The sequence below is a fragment of the Malania oleifera genome, chromosome 11 (genome assembly GCF_029873635.1).
Source record: "Malania oleifera isolate guangnan ecotype guangnan chromosome 11, ASM2987363v1, whole genome shotgun sequence".
NCBI lineage: Eukaryota > Viridiplantae > Streptophyta > Magnoliopsida > Santalales > Ximeniaceae > Malania > Malania oleifera.
In genome coordinates this window covers 34380064-34399543 of record NC_080427.1, presented here as the reverse complement: position 1 = coordinate 34399543, position 19480 = coordinate 34380064, and the positions used below count along the sequence as shown (strand labels likewise).

At 34.3% G+C, this 19480-nt stretch overlaps 1 protein-coding gene across 1 annotated transcript; it reads right to left on the bottom strand.

Annotated features, from left to right (window-relative positions):
* Positions 1-945: 945 nt before the first annotated feature.
* LOC131167459 (cytokinin dehydrogenase 1-like) lies at positions 946-17736 on the bottom strand. The gene is made up of 6 exons (XM_058126265.1): positions 17550-17736; positions 2397-2984; positions 2078-2205; positions 1753-1944; positions 1383-1648; positions 946-1273 (listed from the first exon to the last, which is right to left on the bottom strand). The coding sequence occupies exons 1-6, from the start codon at positions 17734-17736 to the stop codon at positions 946-948; spliced, it is 1689 nt and encodes a 562-aa protein (XP_057982248.1).
* Positions 17737-19480: the final 1744 nt, after the last annotated feature.

The following is a 19480-nucleotide window of genomic DNA, read 5'->3' as shown; positions in this document are numbered from 1 at the left end:
CTCACCTTCCCTTTCCTACCTACACACAATGTTGTCATCACTAACACTACTTCATACATAGTTATCTCCTCTTGCAATTTTAAAGGCTAGTTAACATGAAATTGTACTCTTAAGTACCATTCAAAAAATTACCATACAGAGTATGTCAAATTTTATGGACTATGAACATAAATGGATCTTTCTTTACAATCAAAATTTCTAATACCATTTGAATCGTCATAATTGAATCTGGTGTTATACACACCCTTTTGTTGATAGGTTAATCATGACTCTGCCCTTCATCTTTTCCCTTTTAAATATTATTTTTTAACATCTTGTCCATTACTTTTCACATTTTTCTATTTTTTAGAAAGTAAAGATTGGAAGCACCCTACCAATTATTTCCATTGTGTTCCCCATATGACATCTCAATGGTTAAAGTTGCAACTTTCATAATGGTAGTTTCTATTTTGAATCTTGGGAAGGTTAGTAATAGGTATGGTAAGGGAGATGTCCAACCACCCATAGTGTATTCTATGCCCAATGGCATTACAATTAAAAAACAATAAATAAATCAATAAATTACTGTTTTACCAAATTATCCAATTTCTATCATTTACAACTTCCATGAATATAATTCAAATTATTATTATTATTATTATTATTATTATATTTTTTAAATCAGAGTGCATGCTATAATCATCTATCTAGTTTGAACAAAATCAATTGAAAATAAAACAAGAAGAATTAAAGGCAAAATGCATATGCGGAGACATAAACATATGTTAAGATGTATTATTATATAAAAAGGACAGACTTAGAGCCTCAAAAGCCTAAGCCAAACAACAACATGACAAGAAGACATGCACTGACAAGAGCACCCACTGGAAAAAGGGAAAAAACCATTTGTTGGATGGTAGAGGGAATACATTAAAACAACACACATATAGACCAATCCATCAGTACTTAAGAGATAGGCACTGAGGATCTTGGGAAGATTCCTTGACCAGGGGCAAGGATTCCAAATGGGTCATAAACTGATTTCCTCTTTTTGAAGACGTCCCAACGAGATGAACCAAAATGTTTTTGCCAATCAGCCTGGTTGTTTTGATATCCTAGATATTGTTTTACCGTAAGTTGAGCTCTCTCGCAGAAGTCTAGAATCCTTCTATTTTGATCTAATAATCTTTGTAAGTCATCCTGTTGCGTAGGAGATGGAAATGCTGCTGCTAGGATAGATACAAGGTATATATCACTTTCATCTGGGATAACAAAAGATGTGTTTTTGTTCCACCTTCAATTTATGGACATGACAAATGGACGTAAGTTAATTCGTCAAGTAGCTTAGTAAATCAAAGAAATTCATATGTGAGTGTATATTGAATGCTTGCATATGTACGTACTTGTCAGTGTTAATTGGGTAGATTATAACAGGACCATTAGTTGCACGGTCAAAAATGTTGCCAAAGACCTCATCAGTGAATGCTTGAATTTTGCTTCTAGGGATCATAAGATTTAGCCATGGGTGAGGAACATTCCATGAATTTATTTTTCGGAGTGGTATTTCTGCAGTAATATGCACTCTATCAAGGAATTCTTCGTATGAAGCTTCTGTTATGGTAAGTGTTGATTGATTATAACTCAACCCGGACAACAAGTCCTTGATTTTCTGAACATGTGCATTAAAATTGATACAGTATTAGCAAGGATGAGTGCATGTATATAAATCATGTGTATATGCACAAATTTTTTCTTGAAACTAATTTCTTTTACCTGATCGGTAGCATTTCTTTGATCTGGGTTGAAATATTTGGCGACTTCTAAGCGATATCTGGTTGTTTTAGTAGTTATGTTTACCATAGCAAATCCCTCAATATAGTCGAATGTGTCATTACGAGATATCAAATCTACTTGGTCTTTGGAAAACATGGAAAAATTTGAGTAGATAGCCTCAACCACTTTCACCTACACATTAAAATTATACAATTGATCCTTTAGTTAACTAATGCACAAACGACAATCATACTAACTAGCCAATGAATGATGCAACTAACCAATACTTTTTTTTTATTAATGAAAGAATTGTAGATATATTAACCTTTTCCGGTGCTGGTGCAAGAGCGATTCTAGCTTGGGTAATAATGCCAAATTGTCCAAGTCCTCCAAGCACGGCATAAAAGAGATCTGCATTCTCTTTTGCTGAACAATTGACTACATCTCCCTTTCCTACACTTATATTTTGTAAATCAATTATTGCTTATTTACTAACTTCCACTATATATGTGCCTATGTACAGGCATGTGTTTATAAGGAAAATGAACTGCAGAAGAAAAATTGCATGTGTACATACATGCCTAGTTGAACTTAATCAAGATATTTGAAAAGAAAAAAAATGTTTGATCATGTAGTATATATACCTGTAACAACTTCAAGTTGGTAGACATTTTCAATTTGGGGTCCATATTTAAATGCCTGCCCACTTAATCCAGCATTTGATAAAGTGCCCCCAACAGTGAGATAAAGGTAATCTGTCCAAGATTTTGGTGAGAGCCCATGATTAAGAGTTTCATTTAGAACATTTATCCATAGCTCTCCACCCGAGACATCAACATAGGGTTGATCCCCAATGTTAACTTGCATTTTTTGTCCTCGTAGTGATTGCATTTCAATAACCACTCCATTAAGGGCTTGTGCTTGACCATGAGTGCAATGACGATTGCCGCTTGCAGCAACTGTCATATCTGATAGCCTTGTTGTAGCTAGTCCAAAAATAAACTGTATTAGAATGGAAATGTCTTCAACTGATGCTTGATGTAGAATTCTCCATGGGAGGTTATGGGTTATGTTGCCATAATCAGTGGTCGATTCATTCAAATCATCGGAGCTAAAATACCCATATTTTAGATCTAATTTCTCAAATGATGGGAGTAAACTGGATGGCGTCTTCAAGTTTGAGGCACTCTGACTAGTACTAGGAAGTTTGGAACAAAGGTTGATCTTGAAAACTAAAGAATTCAAGAACAGAATGATGAAAAGTTTGAAGAACTTGAGGTTGTTTTTGTGAAGAAAGCCATAATGTGATGAACCCATTAGAGAGAGAACTCTTCTACAAGGTTCCTTGTTCACAAAACCAAAAGGAGAACTACAAAAGAGTGTGAGAAAACTGAAGTTAAATAGGGGAGTTAAAAGGAATATTTTGACTAATGACAGTCAATACATGAAAATTAACACGTGCCTTTAAATAGAAAATAGAAAATATCATATACCCTAGATAGGGCATGTAACCTTAGAGTGCATATCCTAAATACCGATGTCAATGCTTGTAAAGATGATGATGTTATGGAAAGGATAAATCATATTGAATATAATCCTCTAGTGTACCCCTTCAATAGGAAGGTAAACAAATAGGGAAATTTTGAGAAACAAACACAATAGCATATATGTGCAATAAATAAAAATTTGATTGAAGGGGAAGAGAAATACTTACAAGGATTAATTTGTCCCTACAGGATGAAACCCATTGATCCTAGGAAGTTATTTTAATGATTGGACCCATTAAGTATTGGTGGAACCTACACAGAAACATGTCTCTTATTTTTATGGGCCTAAATGATATACTAACATAATGTAATTAGAACATACTAAATCTTTTATGAAGGAAGCTTTTCTCCTATGTCTTTGTCAAAATTAAATCTTAAGAAATGAATTTTTGTAAAAATAAATAAATGCATGTTTAATCCCACGAGTGCAATCCTATGGTGCAAACCTTTATAGAGAAAATAAAATGGATGATTTTGAGGGTGCAAGCTCCTAGAGCATGCCATTAAAAAAAAGTAAACGAATAATTTAGGAATTATGGTAAAACTCCTCTTGCATTTGAATAGACAAACAACGAGAAATCTTGGAGGATGCAAAACTAATAAACTATTCACGTATTTTGAGTTAGAGTTTGAAAAGATTTGCCAAACTAATTGAAAAGTCCAAACCTAAACTAATATTGGATCAGTGCCGGAATTTAATTAGAGGTCAAAGAAATTTAATCTGTGTTTGAGCTAAACTCAAGAAAGGTAAAGATTAGCTCAATAACCATATTAACGTGTATCTATCTATTTGAACCCATTACAGCTAAAAACTATCTATAGGAAATCGAAAGCTCCTTTATCTCTTCAAAAAAATAAAATAAAATAAAAAATCCTTTTGCTTTTTTCTTCAAACTACATAATTATGTACATAGTACATACATACAAATACACACGCACATACACCTTTTATATTTTTGTATATAATAATAATAATAATAATAATAATGACAAGATGCAACCAATGCAAAATTAACAAACCTAGAGGATTCGGTGCTAGAATATAAAAAAATATTCTAGCACTAATTAATGCAAAATTAATGATAATGACTACCTAGTCGTAAAACTATCTTCGTATTCTTTCTTTTTAGGAGAAATTGAGCATGGATGGTTGAGTCTCATCCAAATCGATATATTGTGATTTTGACAGATGGCATTAGCAAACAATATGCTTTCCTTGCACTATTATTTGTTAGTTTGTTTTTTATTTTCTTTGAAATTCTATTTTTCGGCTTAGTTTGTCCTTATATTACCACAAAAAAAATAGTATTGAAAATTTTTCTTTTAAGGGTACAGCTCACACATTTAAATAGAAAATAAAATGGGAGATTCTATGGGTACAAACTTCCTAGTGCATATCAACCTTCATAATAATAATAATAATAATAAACGATAATGACAAGATGCAACAAATGCAAAATTGACAGTGTAATGTTGCACTAGAATTCATTCTTCAGAGACACACATACATACACACAACCTTATGGATGTTATCATAGAGCAGATGACTTTCAATGAAAAAGAAGGCTAAAGAAATTACACAAATAGTTAGTGGACTCTATTTATATTGCAAGAAACACCATTAATTGAAAAGAAGATTATAAATCTATGAAATTTGATGATCCACAAGTACATTGCCTTGATTATAGAAAAACTAATCAAGACCTTTCAAAGAAAAATAAGCCTAACAAGTCCTAGGAAATGCAACTCTCTAGCACATGCATTCAATTGGACAAAAGAAATTAGACAAATAGTTAGTGGACCCTATTTATGTTAGAAGAAACACAATTAATTGAAAAGAAGATTAGAAATCTATGAAATTTGATGATCCACAAGCACAATGCCTTGATTATAGAAAAAACTAATTATTTTACGTGATTGATGCCCACAACACCTAAAATATTATAAAGACACCATTTTAAATTGTTGGTCTCATCAACAACATGAAACAAGCAAAAAGTTTATTGGGAGATAAAAGAAACTTACTTTTTCTTTAAAAAAGTTGATGAAATCATAAAGGACTTTCTGAGCAAGAATGAGACTGCTTAAGGGCGTAAATTCTTTATTTGCTTTTTGCTATTTAAAGATTTATAGTAAATTACTTTATGTTACGTTATATAATAAAGTATACTCCTTTCCCGGACCATGTTTAGTGCATATAAATTATATGTTTAAAAATTATATAATTGAGTATATTATCTAATAATACTCAGAGAAACTAAGAAATGATATCTGCATAGGAAATCTATAGACACCCCAATTTTAACCGGGGCTATTTTCTCTTCTCATCGGGGGGCCCTTTGTTGCTTGTTCCCTCGTAGTGTGGAAAGCATGTGGGGACCCTTCGTAACAACGTGACAATTTATCTAGAAGAGGGGTCAATTTTATATTCAAAAAATTTAAAGGTCATTTAAAAAAATGTTATTAAATTCTTTTACATTCTTGTAGATTAAGTCCTTTTGTTTTAGGTTCCTTTGTTTTATTTTACTTTAATTGATTCCTTTCGTTCCATATTCCTTGAATCAAGTCCTTTTATTTTAAGCCCCTTTAATTGAATCCTTCAGATTGAGTCCTTTTGTTTTAAAATTGTGTCATTTGCACTTAGTCCTTTTAAACTAGAGTCCTTTTGTTTTAAAACTAAGTCCTTTTTATTGAGTCATTTTGTGTTAAAATTGAGTCCTTTTGTTTCTTTGACTTTGAATTAAGTCCACCCCGTTTTCAATCGGATCCCCTAAATGCAATTATTGAAAACAAAAGCAAATCCTCATATTTATTACAAATATAGGGGAAATATATAGTATGAGGTATAGAGGCGGGAAATACAAATTGAAAGAATACATGTGGAAAAATCTTAACCAAAATACAAGGGGGGGGGGGGGGGATTGAATAAGCATCTTGCACACGCCAGAATATCCTTGGCACCTTCGCGGACACCTACATCCAAAATCAAAAGGGAAATCAACCAATAAAAGGAAAGAAAAATTTGAATGATCTATGAGAATTAATAAAAAAATTTGCAAAATTTGCAACATCTTTAAGATTAATTCTATGGATTAATTGAAAAGAAAATGTGAGAGTGATATCCAAATGATTCTGTGAATTAATTGGAATAATTTGCAAGATTGATATCTAAATGATTCGATGAATTAATTAAAAAATCTACAAGATCGCCATCTTAGTCGAGGTCCGAACCCTATAAATAGGGAGGACTCGGGACACCAATTGTAACAACCTGCTTATCTTATCATATAATAAAGCATAATAAGTAAAATAGCCAACCCGAACCCGTGGGTAATGGGAACACATCTAACATATACAGCGGAAACCTAAGCAGTAGTAAATACAATCACATTCTCATAACCACAAAATACATAATACCAGAGTTAACTATAATCCAAAACATTGTATTTATATACAATCTCCCAAAAATACAAAAATAGATACAAATCTAGGAACCCATAATGTAAATCTCCTATTCCTAGATCAAAGCTTACCCTCTTAGCGGGGTAACATAACTGACTCAATGGCAGCCTCGATCCTGCGGTTTTTCTGGGTTTCCTGAAAATTATTTAATATTCGGGGGTGAGACACTTCTCAGTGAGGGAAAATAAACTAAATACAGTTGCGTGGCAACATGAATATTTGATGCTATAATACATATACAGTATATTTCATATTTTGAAAAACATTCATGATAATGTGATAGCTTTACCGTGATCCCAAGAGGGGGGGTGAATTGGTATTTTTAAATTTTACCTTCTAAGTATTCCTCCTAGCAGCAGTATGTTCACAAGCCTAGGGTCAATCTAGTGCAAATGATGTAAATGTGCCAGAGATCAGATGAAGCAGTTTAAACAATCACACAAGTATCAGAAAGCAGTAAAGAGAAGATGACACGAGGATATGTTATCGAGGTTCGGCCAACCGCCTACGTCCCCGCCTTGGCTAACCAGCACAAGGATTATCACAATACCTTGCTCACTTAAACGGGTGGAGCGTCACCTATACAAACCAGGTCAAATTACCACAGGGCTGACCTCAACCTTAACCAGGTCAATTAGCGGGGCTGACCTCAACCTTTACACCAATCCTTACCGGACTGGATTACCGCCCCCTCAGGCCACGCCTGGAATCTCTCAGATATACAATCAAAGGTACAATACAATTGCGCTTTCAAGTAAAGCAGATATGTACCACAAATGCGCACAAACACAAACACCACAAGTGATTTAAAATGTAAGCTCTGTGTGGTCTAAATATGTCAATCTCTCAACTATGTTTTCTATCAGTGTAACACGTACGTGAGAGTGTCAATAATAATCTGTGCACTTCAAAATATTCAGTCAAGAGTGTTCACACAGAATACCAAGCAAGCCTCAATATTATCAATCAATAGAATGCGTATGTGCTTGTATTGCAAAGTAGATAATCTTTGTTTTCGGTAAATGATATATATTTATAAAACTTGTACAAACAATACCACAAAGATTTATATATCACACACACACGAATATCCTTTCCCAAATATATCAATATGAACACCACAAGATATTCAAATATGTTTGAAAGTATTTTTGCAATCTCCAAACAAAAATGAACTTCCTAAGATATTGCAACTAGAGTGCAATACTTGGGATGCCACAAAGAGTCTTTCTTAGGGCAGGTTTATTGGCAAAGCCTCCTAAGAAAACTTAGGTTATGCTCTCAAAAATCGATTCAAATACACAGCAATATGAAGAGCTAACCAAAAATAAAAGACTCAATACACTTACAAATGATTTGGATAGATGAAAAGTGTAAGCTTGAGTAGGTTTTCAAAGTAATGTAAGTAGTAGGAGGCAAATATGAGTATTTGGCTTGAGAGAAAATTTTTCTTAATTTATTTGCTAATCCGTGCTTAATCCACCAAATGAAGGAGTATATATAGACATACCAAGAATTTTGACCGTTGGGGACTTATTAGGAATTTTCAGAAAAGATTAATGACACTTAAGAAAATTTAACCCCGTTTAAAAAATTTAATCGTGGTAAAAAAATCAGGGCAACCCGAGAGGTCCGGTCGACCAAAAGTAGCTCGGTCGATCAGGACTCAAGTAGCTCGGTCGACCGAGGGCATTTTGAACTAAGGGGTCGGTCGACCGGGTAAGGGCGATTTTTGAAATCTCCGAGTTTCGGTCGACCGAGGCCTTTTTGAACTGCACGGCTCGGTCGACCGAGTTGTTGGGAATTCTCCCGAGGCGCTTCGGTCGACCGAGTTGTTGGAGTACAAAAGTGGTCGGTCGACCGGGGGTCAAATAGTTGACTCCCAGGTGGTTCGGTCGACCGAGGTCAAATGACCTGTAAGGGGTCGGTCGACCGGGACCGGGTCAAATAGTTGACCCGGACCGGTTTCGGTCGACTGCGCCAATTTGAACTGTTTGGCTCGGTCGACCGAAAGTGCACCAAGTGTGCATTTCGGTCCCGAATTGACCCAACTCAATCAATTTTAAGTGCCTAATAAACATATGTGCATATGTGTGTGTCCTAAGGCCACTTGGGGTCCAATTTTGAAGACACCGAAAAAGTCCGGTGTCGGTCGACCTTCGGTCGCCCGAAGGTACACTCTAAGGTCTTTCTATGGTTCGGTTTGAGCTTACAAAGTAAATCATTCATGTGATGTGTGTGAGCTTATTACAAACCAGTACCCTAATTACTATTACAGACAGCCTAATTACTATTACAGACAAAATTCACTTAGAGATATTACAATTGGGAATATGAAATTGTCTTCAAGTTTTCACGTGCCCTTGAATGTATGTTAGTATAAACCTGCACATGAACTGGATATTTATTAAATACAATTGAGTTTGTCATTATCAAAACCAGGGTGTGACCTATAAGGTCAACATAATGTATTTGAATAATCATAACTTTCATAATTTCTAATAATTTATAGTAACCATGAAATATCTTATATAACTAATAATATTGAAATTTGCTCAGGTCGACCGACACCGGACTTTTTCGGTGTTTTCAAAATTGGACCCCAAGTGTCTCTAGAACACTCACACTTTCACATATATTTGCTAGGCACTTGAATAGGGCTTGTTTGTTTCAAAACGAGACCGAAATGCACACACGATGCACTTTCGGTCGACCAGCCAAGCCAGTTCATTTTGGCCTGGTCGACCGAAGACATCCTGGGTCAAAGTTTGACCACCCGGTCGACCAACAAAGGTAGTTCAAAAGGGCCTGGTCGACCGAAGCTCCTTTGGGTCAAAGATTGACCACTCGGTTGACTGAAACTTGTAGTTCAAAAGGCCCTGGTCGACCGAAACCCTCCTGAGTCAACAGTTAATCATCTGGTCGACCGAGAACTTTTGTACTACAACTACCTGGTCGACCGGAGGGTTCTCGGAAGAATTCCCAGCGGTCTGGTCGACCGAACCAGGCAGTTCAAAATGCCCTGGTCGACCGAACCTCGAAAAATTAAGGAATCTCCCTCTCCTAGTCGACCGAGCCTTCAGTTCAAAAGTTTCCTGGTTGACCGAACCATATGAGACTTGGTCAACCGAACTTGTTCTGGTCGACCGGACCTCTTGGGTTGCCCTGATTTTTTACCGCAGTTAATATTTTTTAAACAAGGTTAAAATGCTTTAAACATTATTAAACTTTTCTAATAATACCCAATAGGTCCCCAACGGTCATATTTTCTCTCATGTTTATATATATGAGTTCATTTGAGAAAATTAAGCATGTATTAACCACTTTGATTAGGGAAAATTCTCTGAAAATCCCAAAGTTTATAATACTCATTTATTAAGCCTCCAACACTTATTCTTACCAGATCTTCCACTCAAATATATTTTGTAAGTGTGATTTAAGTGTTGTTGCTTTCTAGGGTTGCTCTCCCAAGTGTGTTAATTGTTTGTGACGATTTTAATTGAGAGCCAACTCGAGTATTCTTAGGGGACTTTGTTAATAAGTCTCTCCTAAGAAGACTTATATTAAACTTCCAATTATTACACATTCATTGCAATATCTTGTGAAATTTGTATTTGTTTTTGGATTGCAAAATTTCCAAATATCTTGTGGGATTTATCTTGATATATCTTTGAATAGATATTTGTTTATGTGATATTGATCTTTGTTGCAATATTCATTGACCTACATATTATTTGCTGAATACAAAGAGTGAATATCTTTTTGCAAACCAAACATATACATTACTAGAGCATCATACGATTGAGAAAACTCGCTCATTGAAATATACATATATATATATATATATATATATATATATATATATTGTTTGGATAGCATCTTTGTGTGAACATCTTGCCTGAATATCTTGTGAAACAAAGATTGTAGTGTTTGCACTCTCATGCACGAATTACATCGATAGTAAATCTATTTGAGAATAGACATCTTAAAACCACATCGAGCTTACTTATTGAATCATATTGTGGTGTATGTGATTGAACGTAACTGGGTACAAATCTGCTTTACTTGAAAGCACAATCACTGTACCGTTTGTTTAATTGAGCAAACCTGTTGTATTCCAGGCACGGGCCTAAAGAGGGAGACTAGCCCTGGAATAGTCCCAGATTGGCTTAGACCCGGTTAGGAAAGTTAGGTGCGTCGTCCTGTTAAGGCGTGTAGGTTGAGGTCAGCCCCGCTAATTGACCTGGTTAAGGTTGAGGTCAGCCCTGTGATAATTTGACCTGGTTGTAAACGGTGACGCTCCACCCTTAAGTGCTCTATTAGTGGAATCCTCTAGCTTGCGAGCTAGAGGTGGGGACGTAAGCACAGTTGGCCAAACCCCGATAACATATCGTGTGTCTATTTACATTTCAGCACTTTATATTTACCGCACGTATATGTTATTGTATGAATGATGTGCATGATTTAAATTCCACGTATTTTATTTATCAACACATTTGGAACCATGTAGAAGGATCCTAGGTTACCAAAACATATTGACTTCTAACTTAACCTAGGAGAAAAATTAAAATTTCCAATTCACCCCCCCCCCCCTCTTGAGAATACACCTTTTCCAACAGAATGGGTACTTAGAACTCATGTATTTACATTGTCATATGATTTAATTTGAGGCTCAAATCATAATATCAAATGACCTTAGAACTCATGCATTTCATGAACATCATTAGGGAACATTCAGGGACTTAAAAATATTTTTAAAACCCCATAAAATAGTTTTATAAAAGAGCCAAGAAAGAGAGCAATACATAATTTCAAACTATAAAGCAAAATTTCAAGAAATAGGAACTTCAGACGACCAAACCCAATGGTCATTTGCCTAAAGTTGCAACTTCAGAAGACTGAAGTTAACCTCAGTCAGCTGAAGAATTTCTTCTAAAGGCCGAAGATTAAGTTCAGTCGCCTGAAGATTTTTTGGTGAAACACAGAACCTGGCAGATGCACCTAAGAAGATTGAACTCAGACTTCAATCGTCTGAACCTAAAACTTTAGTCATTTGAGCCCCAACCTCAGTCGCCTGAACCTGTTTCCAAGTTATTTTTTCGAAGCTCAAAAGGAACTTCACTCATTTGGGCCTTTGACCTCAGTTGTATGAACTTGCGGGAAAGTTTAAAAATCTAATTTTTAATGAAAGAACACGCGAGCTATTTCTTTGATCCAATGGTTAGGATTGATTCTAAGGGTAAAGCACCTATATATTGAACATCTATACCCTAGTGTGTTAGCGAAGATCAATGAGAAGAGAAGAGAACATCTTTTTGAAAGAGAATTGAGAACTTTGTACACATTGCTATACGATTTCCTGCACTCCAACTCATACTCATCAAGCTTGGGCAAATCAACTAAGAAAATCAGAGGAATTTCATATACACATCTTGATTTCTATTCGGAATTAAGGTTTGGTAAATCCATTTACTATTTTCAAGAGTTTCTCATCTCATCATCAGTTATTGAATATCATTACAGAGATTAATCTTGAGTGTTCATATACATATAGAGATTGTTTTTGACAAGTTCATTACTTGAGAAAGTTTTTTTTTTTTTTGCCATTGATTAAATAGTTATCATTCAAGTGTGTCCTTAGTTATAAACTTGATATTTTGGATACTTCATAACCATTTGATTAAATATCCTTAGAAGTACATAACTATATATATAGCATTGAAGGATATTTTCTTAAAATCTTATATTGGGTTTTAATCTTTGGTAATCACATCATACACACACACACACACACACACACATTAAGTTGCATATTACAAAGATCATATTGTGGTTGAAAACTTGAAAGAAATATTGTTGTGAGAAAGTGTCTTTCAAATCTTTGCGAGGTTCAAAGTTTTTTTTTGTATTCAAATATTTAACCTAAGTTCTCCAAAGTATTGACTTATATAAATATTTTTGGGAGATTTGATAAAAGGGAACGTTAGTGAATCATACTATTGCATACAATGATTTTATCGTTACATACATTCTGAGCTTCAAGTTTCATCATATGATTATGTGTTAGGAATTTCAATTGTACTCACTAACTTTATTAGAAGCAACATTGGGTGTTTTGCAGATTATATTGTATTCACGATTTGTATTGTGAACTGGGTTTGAGAAGAGAGTTGTATCTCATGTAAGCAGCAGATTAGGAGGGAGTTGTACCTTTTGAGCAGATGTAAGGGAAGCTCCATCCCAATTTAAGGAACATAGATTATAGTGGAATCCTTAAGTAGGTTGCTCAAGGTGAGGACGTAAGTCGAATTAGCTGAACTTTGTAAAATCGCATTTTCCCTTATCTCTTTACTTTCCATACTACATCTCATTACTCACATTTCATGTGTGTATAATTGAATAACCTTACACAAACTTGATAAGTAATTTGCTAAATTTAGAAAGAGGGACTAAGAGGTAAATAGACTTTAAAGAATTTTTAAATACCCAATTCACACCCCCCCCCTCTTGGGATTACACCTAAATCAATATTTGGTATCAGAGCAGGTTTACATAAACTTAATAGTTCATTTGTAAAAAGATCACATGACACACATCAGTGTAACTCCATTCGGTGAGGGACACTCATCCACTAGACGACCTATTTTCTGTGGTGTAAATTACACTTATTAGAAACATAGGATGAGCATCTACTTGTTAAATGTAGATTGGAAGGTATGGAAAATAGTGAAAAAGGGTAATCATGTTCTCATGAAAGTAATTGATAAAGTACATATACCTAAAACTGAAGATGAGTATACTGAAGAGGACTAGAAATCAGTGCAAATAAATGCTACTGTAATGAACTTGCTTTTTTGTGCATTAGATGTAAATGAATTTAATAGGGTAATAACATGTAATTCTGCTAAAGAAATTTGGGAAAAACTAGAAGTTACATATGAAGGCACTAAGGAAGTAAAAGATAGTAGGATAAACATGCTCGCCAGTGAATATGAAGCATTTAGAATGAATGTTGATGAATTTATTCAATCCATGTACACTAGATTCACGCACATCACAAATTCCTTAAATGCACTTGGAAAAACCTACCCTACTTCTGAGTTGATCAGGAAAATACTTAGGGGACTACCTTCAGTGTGGGAAGCAAAAGCTACGGCAATAGTAGAAGGGAGAAATCTCAAGGAGATGTCTGTTGACGAACTCATTGGATCGCTCATCACCTATGAGCTTGCAATAAATGAGAGGAAAAATGAGCAGAATAAGGCAAAGAAAACCACAACACTTAAGGCATCATCAAGCTACTCAAGTGAAGGAAGTGATTCGGATACAGATGATGACATGGCCTTGCTAACAAAGAAGTTCGGAAAGTTTTTTAAGAAGAATAATAAGTTCAATAGAAAATTTAGAAACTTAAAATCATAAAGAGTAGAGTCAAACATGAAGAAAAAGAAGGGAGATCCACAGACATGCTACAACTACAGAGAGGTTGGACACATCAAGCCTGAGTGTCCCAAACTAATGAAAGCCTCCATGAAAAAGAAGAAGACGCTTAAAGTCAGTTGAGATACGCACAGCACAAGCTGTTCAGAATCTGAATCCAGTGATGATGAGATTGCCAATTTGTGTCTAATGGCACATGATGACCTCGAGGTACAATCATCATTCTCATCATCTTCTTATTATTCTAGTGATTCTGAAAATGGGAATGACATGCATTCATATGATGAAATGAAACATGAGTATTTGTACTCTCTTAAAATTCTTGAGAAGAAAACTAAGAAAATTTCTTATTTGAAAAACAAAGTCAAAGAACTTTTAAGTTTAGTTGAATGTCAAAATGAATCTTATGCATCTTTCGTGAAAGACAAGGATTTGAAAATTGAGGAGTTAAAAAAGAATTTGAAAGATAAATAAGAAATTATTTGTAAATTTACTGAAGGACAAAATAACTTTGAAAAACTCCTAGGAACACAAAGAAATTCCATAAAAAAAAGAAAAGAAAAGGAAGGTGTTGGTTTTAATGGGAAAGAAAATCTAAAACAAAGACATATTTACATGGGATATTTTGTAAGAGAGTCAAAATCATATGTTCCAACTAAAGATTATCATAGAAATATTACATGTTTTAAATGTAAGAGGTTGGGTCACATAAAATTTGACTGTCATTTCGAAAATGAAGATGTCAAAATTAAGAAAGTATGAAAGGTCAAAGGAGAAACTAGTACTAACCCCCATGGACCCAAGAAAATCTGGGTACCAAAACTAGTTATCTGATTGTGTCTTGCAAATATGTTTAAGATCATTATCCTCAAAATACAGATGGTATATGGATAGTGGATGTTCACGTCACATGACCGGGGATAAAGTGAAGTTCACATCCATCACACCCAAGGATGAAGGATTTGTCACTTTTGGAGATAATGCCGAGGGAACGATCACAGGTGTAGGTAAAGTTGGTAATGATTCATCACTCATTATAGATGATGTTTTATTGGTTGATGGTTTAAAGAAAAACTTATTGAGTATAAGCCAATTGTGTGATAAAGGTTACAAAGTGTCTTTGGAACATGACAAGTGCATTATTGAACATAAAACTGATAATTAAATATTGTTCACTACTAAGTGTCATGAGAACGTTTATACCACCAGTTTTGATAACTTAACCTCACAGAGTGTGACATGCTTCTTTACTATAAATGAAATTAGTTTGATTTAGCATAGGAGACTAGGACATGCAAACATGGACTTAATATCTAAACTAGTTAAGGGAGACTTGGTTAAGGGACTGCCTAAGACAAAATTCGTCAAAGATAAAATTTGTGAGGCTTGTCAACTAGGAAAACAAGCAAGAACAAGCTTTAAGAAGAAGAAAGAAATCTCCACTACTAAGCCACTCCAAATGCTACACTTAGACTTATTTGGTCCAAACCCAATTCAGAGTTTAGGAGGAAAATAATACGCATTTGTCATAGTTGATGATTTTTCAAGATATACATGGGTACTATTCTTAGGTCACAAAGATGAAGCGTGTGAACAATTAATAAACCTGTGCAAGAAAATCCAAAATGAAAAGGGGTATACTATCACTAAAATTTGAAGTGATAAGGGTAGAGAATTTAAAAATCAAGGCATGGAAGACTACTCTAATTCATTAGGAATTGCTTATAATTTTTTAGCTCCTAAAACACCACAATAGAATGGCATAGTTGAAAGGAAGAATAGGTCTATACAAGAAATGACCAGAACTATACTTAACGAATATAAATTACCTAAGTATTTATGGGTTGAGGCAGTAAATACCGCCTGCTATGTTCTAAATAGAGTTTTGATTAGACCATCTCTAAATAAGACCCCTTACGAGTTATGGAATGGTCATAGACCAAACACATTATATTTTCATGTCTTTGGCTATAAATGTTTTGTGCTTAGAGACAATGAACATTTAGAAAAATTTGATGTGAAATCAAACGAAGGTATCTTCTTAGGGTATGCCTTAGATAGTAAAGCCTATAGGGTATATAACAAACGAACATTAGCAGTTATAGAATCTATTCATGTAGTATTTGATGAGTCAAATCCCTTCTCCAAAAGAGCTGATGAAGATGAAATTGAGATAAACAAGGAATTTGAAAAACTATCCATTAAGAATGATTCAGAAAATAAAAATGAAATTAAGGAATCATTCACTGAAACTAATCAAATTGAAAATGAGGTTAATGAACCATCTAGAGAATGAAAGTACATAAAGAATCATCCCATTAAGCAAATAATAGGTGAACCATTACGTGGAGTAGCCACTCAATCCTCACTTCGGAATATGGTAAGTCATTTTGCATTTCTATCTCAAGAAGAACCTAGGAATGTGAGTGAAGCTATAGAGGATGAATCATGGGTGTTGTCCATGCAAGAAGAGTTAAATGAGTTTGAGAGAAACAAAGTATGGACATTAGTTCCTAGACCTGAAGATAAGACAATCATTGTAACAAAATGGATATATAAGAATAAGAAAGATGAACATGAGATAGTTGTCAGAAATAAGACTAGACTAGTAGCTCAGGGATATAACCAAGAAGAAGGAATAGATTTTGAAGAAACCTTTGCACCTATAGTTAGAATGGAAGTCATTTGAATGCTTTTAGCTTATGTTGCTTTTAAGGATTTCAAGTTGTAGACACCCTATTTTTTTCTTAACCAAATAGAACAATGGGTCCCTTCTCATTATACTATTATTATTATTATTATCTTATTTTTATTGTAATTATTATTATTATTATTTATTCTCAATATTAGTATTATTATTAGTATTTTTATTATCTTTATTTTATTATTACTTTCTTATAATTATTTGTCTTATTTATTATTATTTATTACTACTAGTATTATTAGCATTACTTTACTATTATTATTTTGGATATTATTATTATTATTATTATTTTAATATATTATTATTATTATTATTATTTTTATATATTATTATTATTATTATTATTTTAATATATTATTATTATTATTATTATTATTATTATTATTATTATTATTAGCATGTGATTTAGGGTTTCTTTTTGGGGGAAAAGCCTACATATAGGCTTATTCTCGTAGCTTCAAAGGGGGGCGCACAGAGGGGCGAACACGCAGTAGGCCAGGAAACCAAGAAAAAAAAAACTGTTTCTTTTCTTCTTCTCCTTCTTCTTCTTCTTCTTCTTCTTCTTCTTCTTCTTCTTGTTCTTCCATCCTCTCTATCTCTTTCATCTCGTTCCTCTATCTCGTCACTGCCCCACATCCAGCCACTGTGAGCTCCTCCTCCCAACAGGGCAATCTCCGGCGAGACCCCGTCTGCTTTCACGCCGCCAACACCCCACAGAACCCCCTGCCTGGAGCACCAGCATCCATCAGCCCCACCAGCGGCCGAGACCTCCTCCAACTCCAACCATCTATAACCCAGACTAGCCGAGGGCCAACTCCGGCGACACCTCATCCTCTTCCCCTCTCTCTTTTCTCTTCTCTTATCTCCTTTCTGCCCTCCATGTTTCCCTAATTTCCCTTCTTCTTCTTCTTTGTTCAGGTCGTCCTGCAGCACCTCTCTTCCAGCCACACCCGGCCTCAGCAAACCAGCCAAGAGTTTCCTCCGAGAAGACTAGTCACCAGCGGTCCTCCACAACCGCACCAACAAACGAGGAGCTCCATGCCACTGCCTTCTCGGTGACACCCACGGTAGCCACCTACACACCGCACACACACACAGCACACACTGCAAAACACACACTGTACACACACAGCACACACACTGCAAACACACAATACATACACTGCAAACACACACCGCATACACACTAACTCACGCACACAGCAGCACACAAACACACACTACACACACAACACACACAGCAAAACACACACCACACACACACAGCACACACTGCAAAACACACACTGCGCACACACAACACACATGTTAAAATACACAGCACGTAAATACACAAACACACATTTTTTTTTTTGTTTTTGTTTTAAAGTTTAAATTTCTTTTGGTATTAACATTTACTTATATTTACTATTTTATGATTTTTAATAATTAATGTCCATATTTATAAATACTAATTTTTTTGTTTTCATTATTGTAAGATTTTTATTTTTATTACAGAGGTAAGATTTCCATTGTTTAACATTTGGATGTAATAATTTTTTTTGATGTCGTATTTGTTATGTGCAATATTCAAGTTTTGTATATCTATGTAGGGTTCCAGTTTATCATTGTGTTAGGGTTCTCATTATCAATATGATACTATATTACTATGGTATTTGTTTGTATTTTAGTATTTGAGTATATATATGATATTATTATGGTATTCTTAGTACTATGTATTACGTTATATATGCAGTATGCTAACATGATAGTAGTTTTTATGGTATTATTCTGTTTTTTTTTTTTTTATGTATATTTTTATTGATATTTTAGTATATGTAACTCATTATAGTATTTTAGGTATATATATGGTATTATTACTACGTTTACATTTAGTATCACTTATTATGGTATTTTTAGAATTTTAACATATAAGGTACTGCTTAATATGACATCTTTAGAACATTTAATATTACCTATTAGGGTATTTTTAGTCTTTTGATATATAAGGTATTACCTTTTATAGTATCCCTAGTATATTAATATATATAGATCATGGTATCTTATTATTTATTTTGACACTCATAATATTTTAGTAGGTATGTGTTGCTTATTACCCTATTACCATATATTAAAACCTCCCATATTAATATTTTTCTATAAAAAAAATCCTATAAGATTTCCAAAATTTTGGAGTGTACTTTTCTAAGTATTTTTTTGATTTTTATCCCTATGATTTTAATGCAAGGGTATAAGCTTTCGGGCTTCACGTACCTTTAGCTCTGAAAGAATATATATAGTATATATATTTTCGTATGATTCACTTATTTATTTATTTATTTATATTATATGTATATTTGTAAATCTACTAATAGAGGAGTAATGTGAAAAACTTTTAAATTAACTTAGGGATAATTCCAAATTAGTTAGGTACCGTTCATAAGAACGGGCACGTAGGGGGTGCTCGTACCTTCCCCCTACATAACTGAACTCCCAAGTCCAACTTTGGTAACGTAGACCCACTCTATCCTTAACGAACTAGTAATCATGTGTTCTAACCACACTAAAAGGTTAGTGGCGACTCCGATATTCCTAT